The 26,605-nt window shown below is 49.5% G+C and overlaps 2 protein-coding genes across 6 annotated transcripts in view; both read right to left on the reverse strand.

The window, feature by feature from the left end:
- HSF5 (heat shock transcription factor 5) overlaps positions 1–1,366 on the reverse strand; it is a 44,821-nt gene extending 43,455 nt beyond the window's left edge. The window contains 2 exon segments of the mRNA XM_045773366.2: positions 680–1,107; positions 1,109–1,366. Coding sequence (XP_045629322.2) covers positions 680–1,107; positions 1,109–1,305 — 625 coding nt within the window. The 5' untranslated portion in view covers positions 1,306–1,366.
- A 990-nt stretch (positions 1,367–2,356) lies between these two features.
- MTMR4 (myotubularin related protein 4) lies at positions 2,357–26,244 on the reverse strand. Of its 5 annotated transcripts, none has more exons than XM_045773253.2 (19): positions 26,223–26,244; positions 24,734–24,772; positions 21,004–21,093; positions 20,535–20,651; positions 19,918–20,000; positions 17,979–18,139; positions 17,766–17,862; positions 17,472–17,585; positions 16,409–16,605; positions 16,053–16,181; positions 15,501–15,612; positions 14,837–15,032; positions 14,419–14,604; positions 14,160–14,330; positions 13,864–14,018; positions 7,052–8,450; positions 5,181–5,291; positions 4,860–4,948; positions 2,357–4,638 (listed from the first exon to the last, which is right to left on the reverse strand). In XM_045773253.2, the coding sequence occupies exons 2-19, from the start codon at positions 24,734–24,736 to the stop codon at positions 4,461–4,463; spliced, it is 3,588 nt and encodes a 1,195-aa protein (XP_045629209.1). In that variant the 5' UTR covers positions 24,737–24,772; positions 26,223–26,244; the 3' UTR covers positions 2,357–4,460. The 5 variants fall into 5 exon arrangements, with proteins under 5 accessions (XP_045629209.1, XP_045629208.1, XP_045629211.1 ...); XM_045773252.2 differs by lacking the exon at positions 26,223–26,244 and adding an exon at positions 25,948–26,080; XM_045773255.2 differs by lacking the exon at positions 26,223–26,244 and adding an exon at positions 25,139–25,916.
- Positions 26,245–26,605: the final 361 nt, after the last annotated feature.

Genomic DNA, 26,605 nt, shown 5'->3' on the forward strand with positions numbered 1-26,605 from the left:
ATTCATTGTATGCAGGAACAACATCTTAAGACAATTAAAAATATTACTGTTTTTGCTCTTAAGATATATAAACAACGTCGACTTTTCTATACTACGATTACTATCAGGACACCTCTTCTAAGATTTCTTACGTGTGTCAAAGGGGTGGAAGATGGCCGGTCCCTTCAAGGACACACTTCCACTCGAGGTACCTTGTTCACTTTCCCTCGGTCGGTATAAACGTTCTAAGTTTCCTTGGCTGTGGCTCTGTTTCTTCCTCCCTTGACCATCATATTCTTACCCTCTAGAGCAAGGGAGACCCTTCGGTGTTTCCTCCCGACCTGGAGCTTCGACAAAGGGCTACTTATTCTAGACGTTCAAGGTAAGGTAAGGGTCTCAAGAAGGTAAATGGCCATGGAGGCTTGGAGTTCAAGAGGGGCCGGGGAGAGCAGAAAGCCTACAGCAGAGGTCCCTTCGGCCGCCAGTGGGCAACTAGCCAGAAGGGACTCGACGCTTACGGCCTCTTTGGGGGGACCTGCTGGCGGAAAGGGGTGCTGGAAACGGTGGAGGTGACGTGGCTTATTTCTCCGGAAGCACAGCAGCAAGTGGATCACCTCACGGGGCAGGATGTGCGGAATGCCCTCGCAAGTGGCGGTTGCTCCCTGGCGCCCCATGTGCCCTGCCGCGGGCGAGGACTCACCGTGCGGCTCTGGCCGGGGCCCCGCGGGCGGCGGCGGCTCCTGGGGCTGCAGCGGGGAGGTGGAGGCGGAGGCCGAGGCCGAGGCTGACGTGATGAGGAGCCTCTGGAAGCGGTTGGGCGGCCGGCACGGCACCTCCAGGCCGGCCGCCAGCTTGGCCTTGTTGGCGCTGGTGAGCCTCTTGAGGTGCACGAGCAGCTGCGGCTGGTCGCGGCGGAAGTGCGGGCTGTGGAAGTGGTGGAGCGGCCCGTCGCCCGCCGGCCCGCCGCCCCCTGGCCCCGGCCCGGGCCCCGCCGCGCCCGGCCCGCCCAGCACCACCTTGCGGAAGCCGTAGAGGTTGAGCTGGCGGATGAAGCTGGTGAAGTTGGTGGTTTTGAAGAGCTCGGGCTCGGCCCCGGCGCCCCCCACGCCGCCCCCGCCGCTGCCCCCCGCCGCCGCCGCCCCCGGCCCCGGCCCCGGCCCCGGGCGGGCTGAGCAGCTCGGCCTCGAAGAGCGGCTGGTCGATGAGCAGCCCCTCGCCACGGCCGTCCCAGCGGATCGAGCGGTACCGGGGACTGTTCACCAACCGCCACAGCTTGGCGGGGAAGTTGTTGGGGTTGATGGGGGTGGAGAGCAGCGCCTCCTCCATCGCCCCCGCCCGGGCACTGGGATTCACCCCGCCGAGCCTGGCTCTCCCACCCCGTTCTCGATCCCCCCTCCCACTCGTCCGGCCTTCGCTGCGCCCTGCCCCCCCCCTCCTGCCTGCGCCGGGGCCGCCGCGGACCCTGGGACCGTTGGAGCACGAGCCCCCGCCGCGCCTTCCAGCGCGGCCAATGGGGCCTCGAGTTCCCGCCGCGCGGGCCGGTCGCCGCACGAGCCGACCCGCCTCCTGGACGCCGCGCCGCAGGCCCGCCCGACGCCGCCGCGTTGAGCCCAGCCGCGTGCAGCAGCGTGGGGCGCAGCCGCGCCAAGTCGCGTTCCCTCGTTCCCTCGGCGGCGTCCCCGAACCGCCGGACTGGGGCGGAGTTGCTGCCCACCAGGTAGGGTTAAATCCTGCAAAGAAATAAGCCCGATTATCCGGCGTGGACTACGAAGATTCGTGTTTATCACCACAACCAGCGTGTGGGGATTTCGAATTCTGAGAGTGTGCACTTGGCAGTTCAAAGGCAGCCATTCTGGAGAACAAAGGGCCTAACTCTACAATCTGAGGAACTATAAGTACACGCTAACAGTTGAATTGCTTGTCTAAGATAAAAGTGGCGGTGGGGGCATGGCATCCCGAGTGAACGAGTCACCTTTTGGATAGTACCATTTTATGTGTTTTTTAATGGATCTTTTTACGGCAATATTTTGCTGAGGACAGGTTTACTGAGAACGGAGGTGCCTATGAGGAGGGAATCGGAAGAATATAAATATAATCCTGTGTGCCTGGTCATCCAGCTGGTGCAGTTTTAGACATTCAACAGAAATAAACCTCACATGAGATAGGATACAATTCTACAGTATCCGTAAGGACAAATCCCTATCCAATGCATAAATAAGAATATAGCAGGTGCTATGCTGATTAAAGAAAGGTCCATTTAGAAATGGAAATGGCTAGGAGGAAGGAGTATGTTTTAGTCCTTTCTTGTGGTCAAAGCAAAAATGAGTATTAAGTTTTCTTAGAAATTAAAATGAATAAAAAGACCCAACAAAGCAGCACTAATATAGAGATTTTATTTAAATTGTATTGAGTTTTTACAGCACATTGCATGTTTGTCACAACGCAACTGCACAGTTTGGATTTTTGGCCACATCATGTCACTTACACCCACAAGAGCTCTGAAAGGAGTATTTGATGAATACATCTGAGCTGAGAGCCCAGAGTCTCTCTCCAAGGCCATGCAGTATGTTCACTGATGGGACAGTCCCTTAAAACAGCCACACAAAAGTAGACAGATACAGTCTCCTCCAATGTTACCAATCTTACTCCCCCTGAAAATGGGCAGAGTGAAGTGCAATGAAAGTCAGGTTAATTAAAAAGCCACTCGCAACTGGCAGTAAATTTTAATGATTGAGAAAATGCTTAGGAGAATTTTACATATCAGAGATGAGGAATAGTTTGTTACTTTTTCAATGATCTCAGGAATTTCCCAGACACAAATCTCCATTATTCAACTCCATTTAAACGAGAAAAAAGTTCTGCTAGGCTGACCTAAATACGCCAAAACTTTTTAGGTTACATCCATGACAAGTATAAAAGCACAGACGCTTCTCTGTAGGACTAAAGAAAAGGTCAGGACAAATAACAATTCTTGTTCTAAATGCAGATCCTAGTTATTTTCAAATGAAAATTTTATTTCTAGGAAGCAACATGAAAGTAGCAGCTAGACAGACAGCTACCATAGTTTTAAAACAGGATAAGCCTAAGTGTAATTCACCTTTTATACACCAATGGATTAAGGAAAATGTATAAAGGAAATACTAGTGGTTTCATTATAGGTCAAGGAGACTATATCTGTCCCAACCACAGTACATGGCTATGTCACTGTATCTTTTGGTTAAGTGCCACTGGTACATATTAAGATGAAACAAAACAAAAACAAAAACAAAAAAATAACCAATGTTTGGTCCAAATGGACACATTTTCTCTCCCAATTTTGGTATCAAGGCTTTATTTTCTTCTGTTTGGGTTCCATTGTTAAGTGCACAGAAATAGACAGCAGCATTTGTACTGAAACCCTCACATACCAAACAGCATATTCTAGGAGGTAAAAACCAAATGCTAAATTCTACCCTCAAGGTGTCAAGTGTTCAGGATAAGAAGCAGTGTGACCCAGAGGAGGCAGCAGCCAAGGGAAAGACAACATGAGGGAAGTGGGCAATGGAACAACAACAAAAAAAAAACCATTGTTTTATTTTCATGCCAGGAGAGGATCAAGGTGTAACTCCTGTGTTAGCACCAGGACAACTAGGAAAAGTCAGGCGCAAAGGGCAGGGCACAATCAGCAAATATTTGACAAGGATCATTTCTGCTTTTCCCTTCTCATTCTTCACAGTGCATACCTCAAGAGCTGCCACTGAGTAACAGAGACTACTGCCTTCACAGCTCAAAATAGCTGATTTTTGCCAGAACCGAACATCAGCAGAGTTTTCCTCTGCTCCCAAAAATGTCTCACTCCTTAGAACTGTCCCTCCAAGCTGAATATTCACTGATGCTGGCTGATGAGCCAAGTGAAAAATACAGCAAAACCTCCACTTGCTGAACCAGTCTTTAAACCAAACTCCACAGAAAGAACTACTGCAACTAGAGGGAGCGCCTCTAACGACTGAGCCTTCATGCACAGACACAGAGCACAGAGGAACAGGATATAGTTCATTTCAAATAGGATAGGAATTCCTATCTTATATACTAGAATCTGCTTTTTTCAAGGTGGAGGAGAGATGGATCTGTTTATCACTTGGAGTTTGGTTATACATATGCCTTTCTATTGCTGTTTGGGGCACATCATCAGGCAGTATCTATGAAATCATCATCTTGTGACCCCAGGAGAAAAGCGGGAGGCACCAACTCAACATTAAGCTTCCAGACTCTGGGTCTGGATCCAGGACCATTACCCCAAGGTGAGGCTCTCACCAGTAGAAGACCTCCTGCCAAATTGGAATTCCTCTGCTCCAGTCTCATGGTACCAAGGAGGATTTCTCAAGACGGTATCTTTGAGCTCTGTGATTTCATGAGCCATACCAAGGAACCTTCAAAACTACACCTGAAGCAGATCCTCCCTTCAAACCTGCTAAAATTGGACAGGTCATCTCCTCTGGCATTCAGCTGGAAGCTGTAGCAATGGGTTTCTTCAGATGTTGGCTCATGAGTTCCCTGGCACGAGATACTTGGATGTGTTCGTAACACGAGTTACAGACGAGAACTGGGTCATAGAGTTGTTGATCAGGAATGGGCAACTTCAGGTGGCAGCAGGTAGCACAAAACACATTCCCACAATTTCTGCCAAAGCACAAAGAGGGTAGAGTTCATCAGAAATGCCCATATACCGAGAACGAATGATACTCGAAAAGGCCTTACATGAGTAAATAAAGAGAAAAGTTGGCCGAAAACAAAAAATCGTCCCTATAAAGATATCTCCGTTTTCAGATTAACTCAATTTAGCTCACATATATGTATGTCACTGCTTTATGAGCCATACAGAATCCTACAGAACATCTTACCTGCAATGGTGTCTTCGTTTGGCTAACCAGAATTCACAGTCACAGTTATAGCAATGTGATGCCATATGGTCTGGAACCCAGCGAGTCACCTAACAGAAGGCACAAGGAAAAATTCCAGGTCCTTGTCAACCAACTGGAAGAGCAAGACTGCAACAAGGAAAGCATCTCAGGAGAAAACAACCAGGTCTGTCTTTCTGGTTGGCCACTACTTGCCTAAAAAGACAATCATCTAGGAGAAAGCTCCATCTATAGCATGTCACTCTTCTCTGAGACATATGAGAACTCAGTGCCTCTCGTAAGTATGCGTTTGCCTGCACATACCTCAGTCTCTTTCTTATCAACAGGTTCCCAGCTTGCTTCTGAAAGGCAGTCCTCACTGTGATCAGAGCCAAAATCTTCTATATCACTGCCATCTGACTCCTTCAAACATGTCTGAAGAAAAGGCAAAGATATCAATGTCCACGATCACTGGCCTTTACTGTTTACTATGCATCAGGTACTATTCTAAGTACATTACACGCATGAACTTCCTTAATCCCTCCCAAGAAGCTTATGATGTATATTATTATTATTATAAATAAGGAAACTAAGCATTAAGAAAGTCAAGAGACAGTAAGTAGTAAACTGGAATTTAAACCTAGTACAGTTGACCCTTGAACAACACAGGTTTGAATTGCATGGGTCCACTTGTATGCAGATATTTTTCAAGAAATACAGTACAGTACTATGTATTTTTTCCTTCTTATGATCTTAGTAACATTTTCTTTTCTTTTCTCCAGCTTGCTTTACTGTAAGAACACAGCATACAATATATCTAACATACAAAATGTATGTTAATTGACTTTATATTATCAGTAATGCTTCTGGTCAACAGGAGGCTATTAGTAGTTAAGTTTTGAGGACTCAAAAGTTACATGTGGATTTTTGACTACATGAGAGGTTGGCACCCAAACCCCTGCATTGTTCAAGGGTCAACTGTACTTTGGCTTCAGACCCATGTTTTTAACCAATATGCTTTATCACAGCATGGAAATATTTCTCATTATATTCTACACCAGGGGCTCACAAACTATGGCCCATAGGCCAAATCTAGCCCACTGCCTGTTTTTGTAAATCAAGTTTTATTGGAAGACTCATTTATTTACGTATTGTCTACGGCTGTTTTTGTGCTGTAACAGCAGAGTCGAACAGGTGGGACACAGACTGTATGTCCCACGAAGTCTAAAGTATATAACATATGGCCCTTTATCAAGAAAGTTTGCTGACTCCTGTTTTAAATCATCACCCTGAATAGTAAGAAGTTATTAGCCCTGAACATCCCATCCCAGCAAGCAGGCAACAGGCCAGTGGGAATGTCTTAACAGAAGGGAAGTGCCTGTGTTCGTGACAGGATACTGTAGCCAAGGAGCTGACTCCTAAAAGCTCCCCAAGAACTGTGCCCAAACCGGAGGGCTCCCAACAGCAAAGCCTAGACAGTTCTCATCATCTCTCACTTGGATTACTCCAAAACATCTTAACCAGACTCCCAACCTGGGTTTCAACTGCCTCATCCACTTGACACACTATCGCTAGAGTAGTATTCTTAAAATACGGATCCGATCATGATAGTGGCCAAAAATTGTGCTGCCTTGAGGGTAGAACCCAAACAAGAAGGGATCTCGAGCTGACCTTTCCAATCCCTGTCTACTTCTCCAATATCAGCTCCCACCTCACTACCCAACTCCCTCCCTCATGGCCCCAGCACACCCGTACATGCATATACACATGCACACACACATATACAAACACACACACACACACCCTGCCCCTCTGTTCAAGCCATCCCATTGGAGTATTTATTGCCTTCATGCTTTTGAGAATGGTATTTCCTTTTCCCTGTCTACCTAGCCAGATATGACAAATTCTTCAGCACTCAGCTCAAACATTATCTTCTCAGGAAAGCCTTCGCTCTACCCCAGCCCCCAACACCTGATGCGTCCTTCCACGGTAACACTTAAGACCATCATTCTAGTCGTCTTATCTCTCCCAATACACTGTGAGCCCCTTTAGAGTGGAGACTATGTCCTTCATCCTACAGCCCAACCACCTAACACAGTGGCGCACAGCAAGTACCCAGTGAATAAATGTTGAATGGATGGAAGGCTAGATGGACAGAATAAACGAACAGATGGATAGCAGTGGTGAATACTCACGAAATCATCCTCATAGTCCATGGGGGGCTCTGCTGGAGGGGCACAGCAGTGACGGATATCCAGCCTCATCTGAAGCTCACGCACTTGTCGACGTAGCTGCTCCACCTCTTGCTTGTACCCTGCTTCGATTTGCCGTAATCTATGCTGGATCACATCCGTGGGAAAGGGGAGTCCATCATCATCCAGGTAGAGAGGAGGCACTGGAGAAGGGCAGCTCAGTGGAACAGGCTTTGTGCTGGAGACCTGCTTTGGATGACCGGACAGCCACATCCGGTTATTTTTTCCTCCTGGACCAGTACAGTGTCCGTTGGAATGACTAGAACAGACAGGTGACTTCATCCCTTCTCTCTGAGCCCACTGGCCCCCAAAGCAGGGCCCTGTTGCCCGCACCTGCTTGTTGCTTGACCTCTTGCTACAACAGCCATAGGAAAGCAGCCGCCGAGGGGTGGTCTCCCCACTTGGGAATGAAGTCACCATCCCTTGGAAGCTGTCCCAGTTGGATCCTAAAAAAGAGAACTCACTGATCTGGCTCTGAGAAATTGGCTTTCGGGCCAATTCCAATGGCACTTTCCCAAAGCGAGGATTTTCCAATAACTGCCCATTCCTATGATTCCCTCTTTTGCCAGTGTATTCCTCCTTTTGAATCAGATCTGGCACAGAACTGGGCTGCTCCTGGTGGGAGATACTTGCCCCAGACCCCGGGGGATCTTGGCTGAGGAAGTCAGTGCTTGGCTCTGGAGGAATTTGGCAGGTAGCACTCGGTGGGTTGCAGAGGGTGCCCAGACTGTGATCTGGAGCACGTCTGGAGGGCACATCTAGCATGGAATCTAGCAGGGCCCGTTGGGGGACACCTGTAAGGGAGTCCTGGGAAAACTCAGGAAAATCACAAACTCCATTACACTTGTTAGAAACAACTTCAGAGAGTGCACTGCCAGCTTCTTTTTCAGGACAAGGTTCAGGTGGCTCCTCCGTGCCATCTAAAGTCCTACTCAGCTCACTGTGGGCAGGAGGGTCTGGAGCTGGTGCCTTAGTCTCTTCCAGGACTTTGATCTCAGGATCAGAGATGTTGCTTTTCATCTCCTGGGGCACTGCAGCACTAAGCAGTTTGTAACTTGGAGAACAACTTCCATGACTCTTGAAAGGTTTATTGCTCAAGTAGTCTTTCTGGCTGCTGGGCAGAGGGGAAGGAAGACCCATTTCTCCTATAGTCTGCTGAGGACCTCCTACCCCAGATTCCACGAAGGTCTCTGATTCCTCAGGATTGCTATGCCAGGGCTCCAGGCCTACTCTGGCCTCCTGACAGTGGTTATTGAGGTTCGGGTCACTGGATGTGCGAGTCAGGGGGCTGCTTGTGTCACAGGCAGAAAGCAGATCATCCATAGATCTGGTTTTAGGTAATCTGGAATAACAAACACAACGTCTCCAGGTCAGTAAATGCGAGCCACCTCCAATATATAGAATCAGACCATCAAAGCCAGAGTTCATAAGAAATAACATTTAAGATTACAAATAACCAATGTTCACTGCAACAAGTCTACTGTGCAAAACGTGAAGGACATGAACTCTGTCTTCCAGAACCCAAGATCTGTCCCCAGCTTTTATCAATCTTCACTCTCCACAATCTCCCTGGGCAATCTCAGCCACTCCCATGATTTCAATGCCTTCTATGTTGATGTCTTCTAAACCCACTCTGCCAGCCAGGACTATACCTGAGTCTCAAACCTAATGTCCAACTGCGTCCATCATATACGGTAAGACAGAAGACAATTTTGGAGCTAGATGATATTGATTCTGACACTGATTATGACCACATAATCACATATGACCACAATTAAGTTATTTAACCTTTCAGACATGTGCTTTCTTCCTCTATAAAATGACCATCATAAATTATACCTTATAGAGATGCTATGAGGACACAAAGTATAGGCAGCCAACAACAAACTTACGGACTACACTCACGACTTGTCACTTTTACTACTTTCCTTATTATAAATGCTCCCTTCATCACAGTAGAAACTTAGACAGCCTTTTACAACCACTTAGCAGCAGTGCGTGCCTTGGAGTCCTAAGTCACCATGGAGACTTCCCCAAGTATAAAGCACTCAAGAGTTCTAGAGGCATTCGTGCACACCAAATGGGTAACAGACATTTTCAAGAACATCTGATTTTTAACACATTTCAAAAGTCCTTACAGCAACGAAAGCTTCAGGGAAACTTGCCAGGAAACAGTGGAGACTTAACCAGACTCCTATTTTCAGATGCCTCAGTCAGTCCAGCCCATGCAGAAAAATTCCTCAAAGATTGACTTAAAATACGGCTGATTCTTTTTTAAGTGTTTGGTTTTTGAAACGTACTATGTTTTTTAAAGATTTTTATGTGTGATTTTACTTTTCTGATCAATCTTGATTTTGTTTTGTTTTGTGGTATAAAATTCCAGGAAGCCAATAGCAATGCTTATGATTACAGTCTTTGGGGTCCCATAGCCTGGGCTCAAATCCCAGCTTGGCGATTTTTTAACTATGCGAACTTAACTTCTCTAAGCCTCAGTTCCCTCATCTATCCGAGAAAGGTAATAGTACCTACCGCTTAAAGCCATGGTAAAGATTAAACAAAATAATCCATTTCAAAGCTCACTGCTTAGTACTTCCCATATTGTTCCACTTACTGTTTACTTGTTTATCTCCTGCTTTGAAAGTGCCTTGAGGGCAGCACTGTGTCTTATTTGAATCCCCAGCACCAGCCAATCAAACAATTTGAAAAATGAATCAATGAGCTTAAAACCTAACATCAAGTGTCCACTGCTAGGTACCAACTGAATGCAACAGACCATTGGGGTTCAATATTTGGTGTACATTAGGAGCTCCTACAGATCTTCCAGATACCCAGACAACCAGGCCCACCTAAGACCTATGAATGAGAATGGCCAAGAGTGAGAACCAGACACCTGTATTTTTAAAAAGTACCACAGCTAACTTTGTCTTTTTTTTTTTCCTTTTTTTGTTTTACTTTTTTATTATGGAAACTTCCAAACATAGAAAAGTAGAAGAGTGTGAAGACCTCCCATGTACTCTTGACCCAAATTCAACAATATCAACAGTCTCCTATCTTCCACCGCTTATTCCTACCTGCACAAAAGATTTAATCAATAATGCTGGTTAAGGGGCACCTGGGTGAGTGAGTCAGTTAAGCTTCCAACTCTTGGTTTCGGCTCAGGTCATGACCTCAGGGTCCTGGGATCGAGCGAGCCCTGTGTTGGGATTCTCTCCCTATCCCTTTGCCCCTCCCCTTGCTCACACATGCATACTCTCTCTCTCTCTCTCAAATAAATAAATATAATATTTTATAATAATAGTAATAATAATGCTGGTAGAGACAATAGTGCCTGAGGAGATTAGAACAAAGACAACTCATCCTGCTAGGGTGGTCAAGGAAGGCTACACAGAGAGGGTAGGATTTGAGCTGGGAATAGCAGAATGTGTTGGACTTCAATGGCAAAAGAGAAAAGAGCGTAGGGCATTTTTGATCTAGGGAAAGGTAGAACCGAAGGTAAGTCAGGTCGGGTGTTAAAGCACTTTTTACTCGCGCACTACTTGGTCCTCCAAATCCCACTCTCCATCTCGAATGGCCTATAGCGTACCTTCTCTTTGCTAATATTTCAATCCCAACCTGCCTGTCTCTCCTCCTCCTGCCCAAACTGACTCTTCTCAACTTCCCAGTGTCTTTGGGTTGGTACCAATATCCACCTATTTTCTAAGCTCAGAGACTCCTCTACTCTTCACTTCTACCCTCCCATTCAGTCACTCCATAGTCTGCTAATGACTTCCCTACAGTGTCTCTGACTTTAATCCTTTCTCTTTTCCAAACTCTTCTCTTCATATCTGAATTACCATAGTGTTGGCTGATCTCTATGCTTCCAACTACCCACCTCACTGACTCATTCCCCAAAAATCACAATGACTTCCTACAATAACTTACTATTGACAACCGAATCTAAATAAATTCCTCAGGATACTGTTTAAAGCCCTGCATGAACTATCCTTTCTTTCTTTCTTTCTATTCCTCAAAATGGCCCCTTCCTAACGCCTGCCAGCTCTAGAGAGGTTCTACTTTGAACTATCTTTCATGTATCCAATTCCTTTGGACCCCTCTCCACTACCTTGTTACCAAGCTCACAACTCTCTTTATTCCATTCATTTGTTTGTTCATTTAAGCATTTACTAAAGCACCTATTATGTGCCAGGCCACGCTAAATGCTAGAGACACAAAAAAGCCAAGGCTCCTGCCTGGTCTTCCATGAAAACTTCTCTAAGTAAACAGTCATCAAATGACCCCTTTCTAACTTCTCATTTCTCCCAATAGCTTTGAACTACACACATTCTTATTTGCTTAGATGTTAACTTAGAACTGATCTCTAGTTGTCCTATGTCTGTCTTATAGCTTTTAAAAAGTATCTTAAATAGGATTAATATCGTCTATTTCTTTGGTACAGCCCACAAACCTGTACAGTACTAGGCAGCTAGTAGTTATTAAAGAAACTTTGACTGAATTGAAAAATTAGATATTGGGGCACCTGGGTGGCTCAGTCAGTTAAGCATCCGACTTCGGCTCGGGTCATGATCTTGGGGTCCTGGGATCGAGCCCCACATGGGACTCCCTGCTCAGGAGGGAGTCTGCCTATCCCTCTGCCCCTCCCCCTGCTTGCGCTTGCTCTCTCCCTCTCAAATAAATAAATAAAATCTTTATTTTTTTAAGATTTTATTTATTTATTTGACAGCACAAGCAGGGGGAGAGGCAGAGGGAAAGGGAAAAGCAGGCTCCCCACTGAGCAGGGAGTCCCACACGGGTCTCGATCCCAGGATTCCGGGATCATGACCTGAGCCAAAGGCAGAAGCTTAACCAACTGAACCACCCAAGCACCCCAATAAATAAAATCTTTAGAAGATAGAAAGAAGAGATATTAGTTTAAGGCAGTGACTATTAAATGGGTGATAGAACTTATTCAGAATTTGATAATAAGTTCTGGGCCCTCTCCCTGGAAAAGTAGACCTATGAACCTATACCCAAATTCTGCGTAGTTTGGGGAAGGAAGAAAATCACAGAATTCCTGAAACCTGTCCATGGGCCCCTGACCATGGACTCAAAACCCTAAAACCAATAATTTAGGGGTTTTTTGTTTTCCTTTATAATATTCAACAAATAATTTAAGTTATATTTTAACTTTAAGAATCCTCCACCAATAAACAAAGATCAAAATTTGAAATGTACATATCCTTCGAACCCAACATTTTCATTTCTAGGAATTCATCTGGCAAAAATATTAGCACAAATGTAAAGATAACACATACAAGGTAATATTACTGAACTGTACACTTAAAAATAGTTCAGATGGTAAATATTACCCACAATTGTTTTAAAAAAACATACACATAGTTAAGAATGTTAATTAAAGCACTCCCAATAACAATTAAAAAAAACAAACAAACCAGAAATCACCTAAATGACCAATAGGAAAATGGTTATGTAAGTTACGCTACAATCTAATGTTGGACTGTTACATGCGTCGCTAAAGCACTAAAAGAGCTTTATATGTGCTTTAGAGGGGTGACAGCCTAATGCGACGTGGGAAGAACAACTTGCAGAACAGTAGGCAAAATATGATTCTGTTTTTGCATCTTAAAAATGTTTCTTTTTTTAAGTTATTTATTTATTTGAGAGAGAGAGCATGTATGCACATGGGAGGGAGGGGCAGAGGAAGAGGGAGACAGAGAATCTCAAGCAGACTCCCCACTGAACACAGAGCCAAGTGCAGGGGTCGATCCCATGACTGATGCTGAAATCATGAACCTGAGCGGAAATCAAGAGTCGGAAGCTTAACCGTCTGAGCCACCCAAGTGCCCCAAGAAAGTTTCTACATGCAAGTCTGACAGTATGGCTACATCTATGTAGAAATAAACATCTGGAAGGACAGGCACCAAAGTGTTAGCAGTGGACGCCTTGGGGACACGGGTCTGAGAGGGAGGACTTTCATTTTCTACTTTTACATTGTTTGGCTTTTTTTTAAATAGGAACATGCATTATAATGTAACCAACATCCATTCTACTTTCCCCAAGTACTTACCCAGAAGATAACTTAATTTTTATGTCCGCCTTTAAATTTTGGCCTTTTTCTGAGGGAGAATGTGAAGGCCATCCCTCTTTTGGGAACCCACTGTCCTGAGAATCAGATGCTTCTGGAAGCTACTGCTGCATATAGCAAAGGTCATTGCTAAGATAGCAAGTGCCTCCATGTCTTCTATCAGTGAACATAAATCAAGACCATTCCCACAAACCTTCCTGAAATAGTCCTTTCTGTTCTGTTTTCCTCTCTCCTGCTTGACTATGTCACATAGGGTGAAAGCAGCTCCAGGAAAGAAGGGAACCAGTCTTATCTTAAGAGAGGACCTTGAAAACACACAGAGTGTACTTCAGGCTAGCTACAAGTTCTGGGCCAAGTTTCTTCTTCAACTGAGTCAAGAAGTTGCTTTTAGGGGCGCCTGGGTGGCTCAGTTATTAAGCATCTGACTCTTGACTTCTGCTCAGGTCATGGTCTCACGGTTGTGGGATCGAGCCCCACGTTGGGCTCCCTGCTTAGTGGGGAGTCTGCTTGAGAATCTCTCTCTCCCTCTGCCCCTCCCCCAATAAATAAATAAATCTTTACCCCAAAAAAAGTTGCTTTTAAATATCTTATAAAATAAGGAGAACATGAGGGGTGAGACAAAGCAATTGTTGCCTTCCTGGCAGAGAGAGAGAGCAAGAAGGACTCTCCTTACCTGTCCAGAGAGCGGCCAGAAAACTCCTGGCTCTGAGCCACCGGGGAAAGGTAAAGATCCATGGTCTCCTCCCCAAGTGTACATGGAGACGATGCTGGCAAATAAACAGCCGTCCAGAGGTGCAGGGCCCGTACGTGACACACAGGATGCAGGACCTAGGGAAGCAGCCCCATACGAGTGTTTTGTGAGCTGTTCCAGGACCCTCTTCCTTCTCTCAACCCACATTCTCCCCACTTCTCAGCCTGTTCTCCCTGTAGGTCTCCAACAGCACCGACGGGACAAGGGTTGGGACTTACCATGTCGGACCCAGGTGTGTAGAGGAAGTTATGAAAGTTCTTATTGCCGGCTCGCAGGAGAGCCCACACAGAGCAGGTCCGCTTGTAGATGTTGCGCTTCTCTCGCTCACAGGGGTTGTTGGCCAGGAACGTGCCATAGAGGCAGGAGTACGTGTGCTGCACCAGTTTGACCTAGAAGGCCGAGAAAGTTTGCACCTGGGAGCCTCAGCCACCTTCCCCCCCCCACCCCCCAACCCTGGTCACAGGCTTTAGGACTTACCAGGAATGCTTCATTAAACTCAAACAGGCAGGGGAACTGCTTGAGCAGCTGATGAACAGAATCGAGCCACTGGAGGAACACCGGGCATTGCTCATTTTGGTCCTCTGCATTCTCCTGGTGGCCGCAGCGATCTCCAAACTTGTGCCCAAAATCTAGCCAGTCAGACTCTACTAAAACTTGGAAGCCCTGCAGAAAAGAAAGTCCAAGCATAGGGCCCTTCTGGAAGGGCTAGTGTGCTACTCCTCAGGGGATGCCCAAAGCAGGGAGCTGGCAGCTTCAGAGAAGAGAACTGATCGTAGAAGGGGGCTCAAAGCCACCAACGTCCTCTACTGAAAGATCCCCCAGACAGATCCAGAGGGTCCAACACCTTCCCCACCCCCTTTTCCTCCAGTCTTTCCCACCCAACCCCACTCAGTACCTCCAGGGTCCTGTAATATGGGTCCAGTAGTATCTTGGCCAGGGCTACGATCTGCGGCGTCCGGTCCCAGCCGTCTGAGCAGTGCACCAACACGGGCCGGCCTTCCCGGTCTACGGTATTAGCCACAAGCACGGCGGCCTTGAGCATCACCGACAAGTGCTGCAGCCATTTGGTGCTCTCCAGGGCTGACAACCAGCTACACAAGAGCAGAAATCAAGTCTGTCACCAAGGGCGCCCACGGCCAGCCACACCGAATGAAGTCCCCAGTGAGGGCTGGAGCCAAGAGGTCCAGTCTGTGGCCTTTCTGCCAGGAGCTCTCTGGCAGGAAGGTAAAGAAGACAAGATCCGAGGCACACAAGAGACTCGGGACCAAGGGAGGAACGGGAAGCATCGCGTGCACATTTAGCCACCGTTCCCCAGCTCTCTGTGTGCTTTAAGTAGGACATCGGATCCAAACCAAAGGAACCCGGTGTACTGTGGCCGTTCCAAAGTGCTGGCTGAGGAGCAGAAGATGTGCTCCTGGAACTGGCCCACTGCACCAGGCCCTCGGGTCTCCTGCACCTCCACACTTCCCATCTCCCTAGCTCATCTTGTAAGAACTAGAAGAACTGAGTGAAGGTCAAGACGAGGGAGGACGGAACGGGGGCAGGCAGGGACCACCTACTTGCTGGGATCAGGCATCTGGCTACACACAGCCCGGAGGTACTGGAAGCTGTTCCGGATGGCATGGATGTTGGCCATTCCCATGAACACGACCTCACAGTTGGGGTAGTATTCTGTAGACATACAGACGAGGGTGGAGCATAAGAGCGTGTCCTAGAAACAGGCATCCAGAACAAGAGTAGTCTCCACGGACCAGGCTTCCCAGGCTGGGCGGACCACTCAGCTCTGGATACTCAGCTGCCATTTACTCACAGTAGAAATGAGGATATTAATGACAAATGACAGTCATGGTACTATAGTAATGACAGCATACAGTAAACTCTCAGTATACGGTAGCTGCTCTATGGCAGTAATTTTTATTATCATCCCCATTTTACAGATAAGACAATAAAATTTAGACAAAGCAAATGAGTCACAGCTAGTTAACTGGCAGAGACCTGATTCCAAGCCAAGTTTGTTTGGCTCTTTCCACTACACAAGCTGCCCCCAAGCCCCTCTCACCGAAGCCACCCAGAGCACAGACCGGCTATGGACGGCGGGGGAACAGCAGTACCTTCGCACTCACAGCCTCCACCCTTGGCTCGGTTGGCCACTGCTGCCGTGTAGGATCGAGCGTCCAGGATCAGCAGCTTCTGAGGGGCTGCTGTGCTCTCCACTCCAGAGCATGCAGTCAAGGAGGAATCTAAACACGCAGCAGGGAAAAGGCCCTGGGTCAGCCAGCCCAGCCTCACCCTACCCCGGGACACACTCTTCCAGCAGAGAACATACAACTGGAGACCCCTGCCCTCCCGCAGCCTCCCAAAGGGTGCTGTCAGCCTTCTTCCCATCCTCTCACAGGGGGCTCCCTGAAAGCCAATGAGGCCAAGGTGGGGGCTCTCCAGGGGATCAGCACCACCCGCAACACCTTACCAAAGTCCGTGTCACATGCCTCGCTGGCATCACTATTCCCAGTGCTGAGGGAGCCCCCAGTGGCCCTTGTCCCCGGGTCCAGGGCGCAGGCTTTAGCGATGGACGTGACCAGGTACTCATCATCAGCATTGCGCCAGCCCCACCAGCTGATCTCCGGCTGGCTGCAGCGGGCAATTGCAGCCCCATTGCGTAGGTGTCTGACAAAATGGAAGAAACCATCATGCCCTTGCCGTTTGCAGCCCCCACCGACCCCCCAGGCCTACTACCAAGGCCCCAGGGAGCCAGACCAAGATCTCCAGAGCCAACAGGGGCCACCAGTTCACTCAGGCGATGCTATAAAAACAACCAAAAGCCCTTGACATATCTAGAGGGCTTTACAGTTTACAAAGCGCTGTCACACACATTTCTCAAATGCTGTGTTCCCAAGGTGACCTTGACTTCTTGAATCTGTACAGCACCTGCTCCAGGTACAGACACCCCCCTGGAGAACGAGCCTAAGCCCAGAGCGGAACAACTCCAAACCTCATAGCTACTATCTGTCTCACTCCATTTTAGCTACAATGTTCTAGTGCAGGGGAATCGGCAAGCTTTTTCAGTAAAGAAACAATAAATGTTCAGCTTCACATGTCACAGCCTGTCTCTGTCACACATTCTTCTTTCTTCTTGGTTTGTTCAAAAGAAAACAAATAAGCAATGCTTTAAAAATGCAAAAATGATTCAGAGCGCTGGGCCCTACATAAAACAGGCTGCAGGCTGGATTTGGTTCACTGGGCAATAGTTTACCAACCCCTGTTCTAATGCAACGATTTACACACACAACACTGTACACAGGTTAATGCAACATTTTATACACACACACACACATCCTCCAAAAACATAAAGTGAATGTATTCTCCAAAAGTCTGGTCTTTAAAAGAAAAAAGCTGAGGCAGTTTTTGACTGGAAATTATTTCATTAACTGCAGGGTGTCAATCCCCAGTCAACCAGGCAAAATCTCCACTTTTGACTCTTTCCTTACTGCATAAAAAGTGTCCTCCCTACTTCCTGTCCCCTACTGCCTCACCTATACACAACCACAGGGATCCGCTTCCAGGAGCGGAAGGAAGCCACGTTCTCCAACTCTTTGTCTGTGATCCACACAGGAACCAGCAGCTTCTGGGGGTAACTGGGGCACAATCTGCAAAGAGACCAGATGGGGTCACCAAGGGAGATCTAAGACCTGTGATAACAAGATCCCCAGGGATGGCTTTGTGGGAAGAGAGACCAGGAGTCCTCCTCTCTCACAGAACCAGGGGCTTGGCCCAGCGAGGTCTCAGTCTGGATTGGTATTTTGGTTCTCCACCCCCTGCCCTCTCACTTGTAGTTGCTGTTGATGTGGGAGACTCTCCAGACATTCTGCAGATCAAAGCCCATCCTCGTGAGCTCAGCCTCCTGCCGACATCGTATGTGCTCTCCTGCAACACAGCCCCCATGCCTGCCTGTCAGCATTCAAGTGCACCATGTCCGTGGGTGGAGGAGGGTTAAGAACCAAGAGATATGAAGTCTCCCAAATAAAACAGCCTGGTCTTACCTGGCTGACACAGGTGGGTGTGCTGGTCCTCCTCAGTCAGCCCCAGGCACCAGGCATGGTAGGCGAAGGCAAAGAGGTCTTCAGGCTTGGCAGGTCTCGCCGTGGCCCGGCTTAGCCGTGACAGCCACTCTTGGCACTGCTTGAAAGTGGAGAAGTGGCACCTGCCAGGCAAGAAGCCACAGAGTGAGACAAGACGCAGGTGTGCCTTGGGGCCATAAGGATCAAACATAAGGCCACAGGAAGGCTGTGGAGAGGGGAGGCTTTAAAGCAGGAGGTAAGGCATGGGGACCCTGGGGAGGACCAGGGATACTGGCCAACACCCAAGAGAACTTATCTTTGTGACAACTGTCTTCCCAGGAACTCTGGTCCTTGGGACACACTTATCCCTTTGAATGGGGCCCTACCATTTCTTGTATCTAAACTCCACCACATGTCCCTCAATGTCTGGTACTCCGTGTTCTCTCGTGACTCCTGCTGCAGGCAGGAAGTCCTGTTCACACCATTCCTGTCTCCTTGTTTGTTCACTTCCGCTTGATAATGCCTCCTCTCGGCCAAGCCACATTCTCCTGACACTTTGAAGACAGTTCCAATCCCCCCTCTTCTTTGAAGCCTTCCCAGCCCACTCCATTTTACAGACCCCTTCCTCTCTTAGTCTTAATACGCTTAGAGTATTAAACAGTAAGTTTTCCCATAGCATATTGCCACCGTTAAGTCTTCCTTCAGCAACTAGACCTCAACTCCCTGAAGGGAAGGCCACTGTGGATTCTCCTTCTGAATCCCTACAGACCTGAGCACCTGACAGGCTCTAAACCAGACGCTCTTTTAATGATCCTTGGAGTTGTTCCAGACTCCTCTTTCTCTCATATCCAATCTGTCAGCAAATCCTGCATCTTTCCCTCCAAAAATCTGAACGCTTCCCGCCATTTTGGCTACTGCCACCCTAGCCAGGCCACCATGCTCTCTCACTGGGCTAACTACAATAGCTTCTTAACTAGTCCCTCTGCTTGTGCCCTGGCCTTTGCACCTGACCCCCCCTTCCATCTATTCTCAATAGAGCAGCCAGAGCAATTCTATAAAACATTAATCAGATCATATCCCTCCTTTGCTCAAAACCCTGCAGTGGTTTCTCATTTCCCTCAAAGTAAAAGCTAGTCAGTGTGATACTTTGATAGCCCCCCCTTACCTCTCAGATCTTATATCCCACTACCCTCACCCACATGCACTCCACTCCAGCTACACTAGCCTCCTTGCTATTCTTCCAATATGCCAAGGTACAATACCCATCTCAGGGCCTTTGCACTCACCGTTCTGTCTGGCACCCTCTTCACTCAAATATCCACATGGTCACTTTCTTCAGGTCTTGACTCAAACGTCACCTTTTCAATGCAACCTTCTCTGATCCTATTGTTTGGAGCTACGACCTTTACCCCCATAGCACTCCATATCCCCTTTCCCTGCTTTAGTTTTCACCTTTACATTTACTATCATTTAACATATTTTACTCATTATTTACTGCTGGTAACTACCCATTGGAATATAAGCTGCATGAGGGCAGGAAGTTCTTTCTACTAGTTCCCTGCTATATCCCCAATGCCTATACCAGTCTGCCATAGAGGGCTCAATAAATGTATGTTAAGTGAATTAATAAATGAACCCATAATCATGCAAGTGCTGTATGCCAATCCTAGGCACCTTCACATTCGCTACCCTCCTTAATCCCTATGACAATTCTATAAGCCATGCACTAACCCCATTTTTTCAGATCAAGATACTGTGGGTCAGGAAACTGACCTCCTAACCGAGACAGGGTTTCTACCTTTTCCTCCACATGGGCAAAGTGAGGCAGTATTTTTCCTTCTTGCTTCAGAGAAACCCTGCATCACAGAGGACTGGGCAAGACTAGGGCCAAAGGACCTGAGTGGAGCCCCACTGTTCTCACCTCACCACTTTGGAGTCCTTGCAGGCAATGTGCAACTGGAACATATCACGGCTCTCCACACTGTCAATCATCCGGAGGGGGACCTTTAGAGGAAGGGCAAACTGAAGCTCAGATCCCCACTCTCATCACTCCTCATGCCCACCCCGGCCTAGAGGCTGATATCCATACAAGGAAGGAAGCTGACATTTACTGAGGGCCAGTTAAGTGCCTGGGAACTGTGCGGGGTCCTCTACATATGTGACCTTAAAGAATAATCACGAGAACCCTGTAAGGCAGATATTTTCACACCAGATTATTCGGGAGGAAATTGAGCCTCAATTCGGTGGCTTAACTAAGGCCACACAGTTGGTAAGCGGCACTTGTCCCCAAAATGCCACTGTGCCCCTGAGAAGGGTCAGCAACAGAGTAAGGGAAAGAGAAAAGAGAGGAAGGAAGAATAAGACAGAGGCAGAAAGACAGACCCACAGCCAGAAGAATAAAGCAGGAAAACAAAAAATTAGCAAAAGAAGGGAACCCCAACTTTTTGGAGACATGATCAAGTCCAGCACTGGAGCAATTCCACCTTGAACCAGGCAGGGATTCTGCCTTGGGTGTGGGAGAACAAGACAGGAACTCACGTTGATGACAGAATCTTTGAACTTGATATGTAGCCGGTAGTTGGAGATGGCAATGAGGGCATCGGCTGCCCGGCCCAGGAACTCCACTCCCTCACCCTGCAGCACTGTAAAGGGCACCTGTCGGGGGGCAGAGGAACCTTCAGTCCAGAAGTGAGTCACCCCTTCATACCCCTCCCCAAACCTGACCTGTGGGATCGCCTCTGGAAAAGCTGGGCCAAGGCAAAACAGAAGAGTCCTTTCCACGGTAACATCACCAGGCAACAGCTGTACAGGAAAGCTGCCTTTCCTTCCCTGGGGCCAAAGGCTCCTTAACGCAAAGACAGATTCCCCTCCCTCTAGAGACCCGGAAACAGGAAGCCAAAGCCCCAGTACTAGATCTCCTTGGAGATGTTTTTGGGGGGAGGGAAGGAAAGGTGTTTTTAATTGGGCAGAACGCTCCACCCACCCTGGGCCCCCAACTCCTCCTTACCTGCAGATTCTCCTCCTCTTTCACTAGTTCCTTGGGGGGGAACAGATCCTTGGCTTGGATGTACTCCAGGCTGGGGGGCCCCTCCTCACCCTGTGGGGAAGGCCTCAGCCCTAAGTCACCAGGCTCCACTCGGCCCACCAGACCTCATTCTGCTCCCCTCCCCTCAATAAACCTGCACACACCCCATACACACTTATAAAGGTTTGGTCACCTGAGGACGGAAAAGAGGCCTGGCTTGGTGGGAGGGGTGAGGTGGAGAGGGTACTCAAGCCTATTCAGCCTAAGGGAAGAGTAAGGTCCAAAGAGGAACTGGGAATCTGCGCTCCTCGAAGAGCAGCAGACCGAATAGAACCAAAATTTCCCAAATGGAAGAAGAGAGAAAACTAAGAAAGACAGAAAACAATGTGAAGGTAAGACAGAAGTGGGAATGGGAAGTGCTGCCCTAAGAAAAAGGAACCAGGTGTGGCAGCTGGTTACAGAGACAGGAGGGAAAGCAGGCACCTAAGGCCACAGACACTTCAATCTGGTAGGTGAAGAAGACAAAGAGGAGTGGGTTGGGGGATTCAGTCCCATGCCTCTAGAGGGCCTTCATGGATGCTTTCAAAAGCAGGATGTGTTTTGGAGCTGAGCTTATCTTCCAATTAGGCCCACACTGCTAAAGAGCCCCCATCACCTACCAAGCAACCTGCCCTGCCGGCTGATCAGAGGGGAATTCCTAAGGAATACCCACAGCAAGCAGAAGTAACTCCTCTCCCCACCACCAGGGAGGGGTGAAGAGGGGATCCACGGGTCTGGGAGAAACCAGAAGACCCAAGGAAGGCCAGGGGAGAGAAAGAGAGAGGAGGCCTGGCAGCCACCCACGGGGGGGGGGGGGGGGGGGCGGGGTAAGGAGGGGAGGGGTGGGAACATCTGAGAGGACAGATGGGGAAAGCTGGGAAGGAGAATTAAGCCAGAGGGGGGAGGAGGGGAGGATTGGGAATGATGCAGAGGTACGGAGCCCTGCAGAGGCAGGGAAGATGGAGAAGAGAGGCTGTCTGGGGGACAGTCAAGGAGAAAAGACTGGCGTGTCAGGTGAGGTATGGAGTGGTGGAAGGGGGAGGGGACTGGAGCCAGGGAAACAGCTCAGACATCCTGTGCTCCCCAAATGGCCCCTAACATCCCAGACCAGCCACATTCCACATCCCCAGGCAAGGATGCTGCGGGTGGGACCAAGATGGAGAGGCGGAGGTAAAGGGATGTACCCCTGCAGGGCGGGGCCTGGAAATCTGCAGTCAAGGGCAGTGGCTGCGGGGCCAAGATGGGTCACAGAATTTCCACCCCCCGGCTTTCCATAATCTCCGGCACCAGAAGATGAAAGCAAGTCCAAGAAAGAAAAGGGAACCCCCCCTCCCCTGCCAGGGGCCTCAGGAAGGGGGATGGGCTAAAATTCGGAATCGCAAGGCCTGGTCCTGGGCGGGGCTGCGGGTGCAGCAAGCACTGGGACCCCCAGGCCCCCGCAGACCAGGCCAACACTTACGAAGCAGCTGAGCATGGAGCAGGAGACACGGGCGGTCAGGCTCATGGTCGCGGGCGGTCTGGGCCAGCACACATGTCCCCGGAGCTGCTGCGCTGCCCGCCAGTGCCAGGCGCCCGCCGCATCCCGGCTGCGGGGCCCGCCAGGTGCAGCCGCGGCGACCAGGAGGTTAGCGCTCTGGCGGCGGGGCCTCGGCGCGGCTCCCGCGCGCCTCTCCCCTCCTCTCCACAATGGAGCGAGCCCGGCTCCGCCCTCCGGCACGAGCGCGGAAGGGAGGGGAGCCAGACGACGGGAGCGCCCCGGGCCGGGAGAGGAGGGGGGTGTGGATCCTCACGGCCCCGCCCACCGCTCCAGGCTCCTCCCTCCTCGCGGCCCCTAGGCCTTGCGCGAGGGCGTCCTCAGGGGACATCTGGGGGCTTTCGCAGTTTGGGCTGCGGGACTGCCCCCAGACCGCGTGAGAGCGTAAAGCAAGCCCTCCTACATCTTTTCATTTCCCATATTCGCAGGTGAGCCAGCCCACACCCCTCTCTTCACACTCTGTCCCCATGCCCTCCCCATTCTGAGTTCCCCCAGTGCCCGTCCTGAATTCCCAAGATAAAGCTCACCTACAGTTTCAAGACTACCACCCACCATACTCCTGACCACCAATGTCCTCCAATCCTGTGACGTCACTAAATCCCACTCCCTTTTTTGCCCCTTAGAACAGACCCTGGTCTATGCCAGGTTGGTCACTCCACACTCCTGAAAGGGAAGTTCTGTAAGTGTTTTATTTCATGACCCCTGCCCAACCCTACTCCTCCAGCTCCATCTCTCCCTTGTTTCACATCCTCTGACATCTGGATAAGAAAGTCCTTCTTGGAGAAAAATTTTTTAGGCTGGGAAAGAGAAGACTGGAACTACGAACCACAAAAGCTATGCAAAAACAAAACTTGATACCCAAGAGTAGGGTATGGAGGGAGTTGGTTAGAAGGCCAAGGAATAAAGAGCAGTCAGGCTCAAAGTGTCACCAAGAGTCACAGAAGGAGCTGGTCAGAACCCCACACTTACTGTGCCTGGTAACTTTCAGAAACCAGAGCTTTGGTTTTGCTGGGGGGAGGGAGGGCGGGGGGGAGGGGAATAAGAGAAAACCTGACATTGTATTAAGCATCTATGATGAGCCAGACAGGTTTCAAACATTATCTCACTAAAAACTTTCAACTCACCAAGAATTAACCTGTTTTGCTGGTGAGAGGTCAGGCTTAGAAAGAAAATATGCGAGTTACCTAAGCTATTTAAGTGGTGGTGCTAGGCTAACTCTGAAGTCCATGGTCTTTTGGGAGAGTCACAGAAGAAAAAAAGGAAGGGGGCTATCAGTTGGTGGGGACCAAGACCAGCAGGCTTTCTAGGAAGACACCAGAATCACATACCCACATGCCTATGGAGGGAAGGAGAGAGTCCTCTCACCAACTGAATTCCTTAACCTGCACAGGGGACGCCTGAAGAAACTGAAAAGATACAGCCAGAGCAAGGACCCGGTATGGGCCAGGGCCTGCAACTCTCCACTCTCTTTTCATCTCACTGCTTCCGCCTCCTAGTTCTTGGGGGTTAGGTAAGGGGTTCCCTGAACGTGAGGTGAGAGAAGGGCATTTACAGTTAATGGAAGGTATACAGGATCATTATCACTCCCACCCCTGTGCAACCCAGTGATATTCTGGGCCCCTTGAGGCTGCTATCCTACTATATATCCAGTCAGCTATTGAGTGCAGTAGATTAAAAGACAGCAGCATCTTAGAGCTGGAGAAGCCCCACCGTTTTGGTGGAGTCACTCCTAATTCAGCACCCACAATATTCAAGCGGCCCACTAGGAAGTGCAAGGATCTTGAAATAAAGGAGCCCTGGTTTTTCAGACCAGAACAGAGAGCTTCAACCAGGGCCCCAAGAAAAGCAAGAGAAGGGCCATTATGAAAGGCTAAGAGAGCCAGTGGTAGCATAGGGAAGGTATGGCATACATAGCATGTGCGGGAAAAGACTTCTAGAGGCTTCCTGTCCCAGTGCTGTATATTGGCAGATGTTTTGCAATCTAAAGAAACCCTAATTTATTTCCAGGAGAGATGAACCTTTTAGAGGCTGAACAGAGTAGCATGGAGCTCAAGGTCCAGGAGGGGCAGAGCAGCTTCACAGAGAAAGACAGGAGGATTACAGGAAACACAATGGTCTGAGGAAAGAGAGAATACTCACCATTCTACTGTGGTGAGGGTCCTGGCTGCCTGCTTCTTACTGTAAAAAGACAGAAATGTAAGATTAAAGAGCACCATTAACATTACCTTAGAATCAGCCAATGCCACACATCCAATCCTAACCTCTACAGCGAATTTCACAGAGAATCCAGCCTCTCCACAAAGTCCCCGTGCTAGACAGAGGCGATGTGAGCTACGTGGGGAGAAAGCAACAAGTGATTCTGCAGGGCATGGAGTCGGCCACAACGTTCTGGAGCAGGAGTGAGTGTCATCCAAGATTATTCGGCAGAACTCAAAGAGTCCTGATTCCCAGACCAGAAAGAGAAGAACGCTCCAAACACGTTCTTTTGGGGAAAGCAAAAGAACTGCCAACTCTGAAAAGAGAGACTGCCCAACCAGGACTTACTTCTGGCCCTGGAGGGACATGAATCCACAGGAACTCTCTGCAGCCTCTAAATCTGGGAATAGCACACAACTGACCTGTTTACTGGGGGCAGAGTCCAGAGCAGAGGACAAGAGGGAGGGGACCACAACCTGTGAGCAGAATGCCTTCTGGCAGCAAGACTGAATAGGTCCTGCTGAAAGTATCTGACGCCAAGTGGGGTGCAGGTTTGTGGGAGGAGGCCACACAACAGGGACAAAATCAGGCCAGCCCGGGCCTCAGAGTCAGTACCTGTCAAATGGGCCCAAGAAACAGAAATTCAGGATGGGCTTCCTTGGCCCACTTAGGGAGCCAGGCCCAGGTTTTACTGACACTTTCCTTCATGCCTGCTATCCGAGCTCAGGAGCAGTCCAGCAGTACCCTGCGGAAGGCTGCAGGAATAAAAGCCTTCATCTGTGGTCCTGCCTGCCTCCCTGATCACAGCCCACCCTTCCTCACGGGGGAGCCAGCAAGAAGCAAGCCAGAGGTGCTGCCTCACCGCCCACTGGCACGCAGCCTCAGGGAAATGGAGGGAGGGAGAGGAAAAGGACCAGGCCTGGGATGCCCAGGGCTCCCGGACCAAGGGGATCTGGCCCCCGGGGGAGGGGGGGCGGGCCAGGCTGGCAGAAGAGCCCAGGTGTCCAGGTTCTAGAGGCGGAGCCTAAAGATTCGGAGGCGGGGCCCCGAATGACAGAGGGCGGGGCCCATGAAAGCCGGAGGGATTGGGGCGGGGCGGGGCAAGACGCGGTCGTTGCGGTTCCCAGACTGGCAGTGCACGGGGCACGGTGACTCACCCAGGCGGCGTCCGCCCGACCCTCCGAGGCCGCGCTCTCACCACTTCCGTCTCCCCCAGCTGCCGAGGCCGCGCAGCTTCGACCCCACCACGGTGCCTCTTTCCCCAACCAATCGTATCTCCGGTCTGTGCCCGCCCTGACCAATAGCCACACCAAGCCCCGCCCTGCCCCCACCACGCAGCCGCCGCCCTCACTCTTCACTCCGCTCATTGGTCAAGTAGGGCAGACGCCCTCCCAGCCTTTAGCCTATCGAGTGCCGGAAGACAAGACAGTACCTGGAGGGAGGAGGCACGGCCCCGGAGAGGAGGCTCGACCAATGGGAAATCACAGCGCGTCCCAGCACCAGCCAATGAGAGAGCAGTAAAAGGGGGGTGGCTGGATGAAGCTCCAGGGGCCGGAAGTGGGGGTGGCTGTCGCCTACTGGTAGCGCAACCGGAGGCGGAGCCTTGTGGGGGCACAGGCCTTACAGCCACTTCCGGCGACGACCACGCCTTGGGTGTAGTTCTCAAATAGATCCCGTTGGCGCCTCAGTTTATCGATTTCCAGTTTTGGTTTCGCTGCGTTCATGTCGTCCCAAACCCGGAAAGGGAGAAAAGACCCCGCAAGCTAAGAGAGGAGGGAGGCCTGGGCGCGAGGTTCTGTCTTCGGTCTTCTCCGA

This window comes from Ursus americanus, chromosome 23 (genome assembly GCF_024610735.1).
Source record: "Ursus americanus isolate L20-20 chromosome 23, mUrsAme1.1.p, whole genome shotgun sequence".
In the NCBI taxonomy this organism is placed as follows: domain Eukaryota; kingdom Metazoa; phylum Chordata; class Mammalia; order Carnivora; family Ursidae; genus Ursus; species Ursus americanus.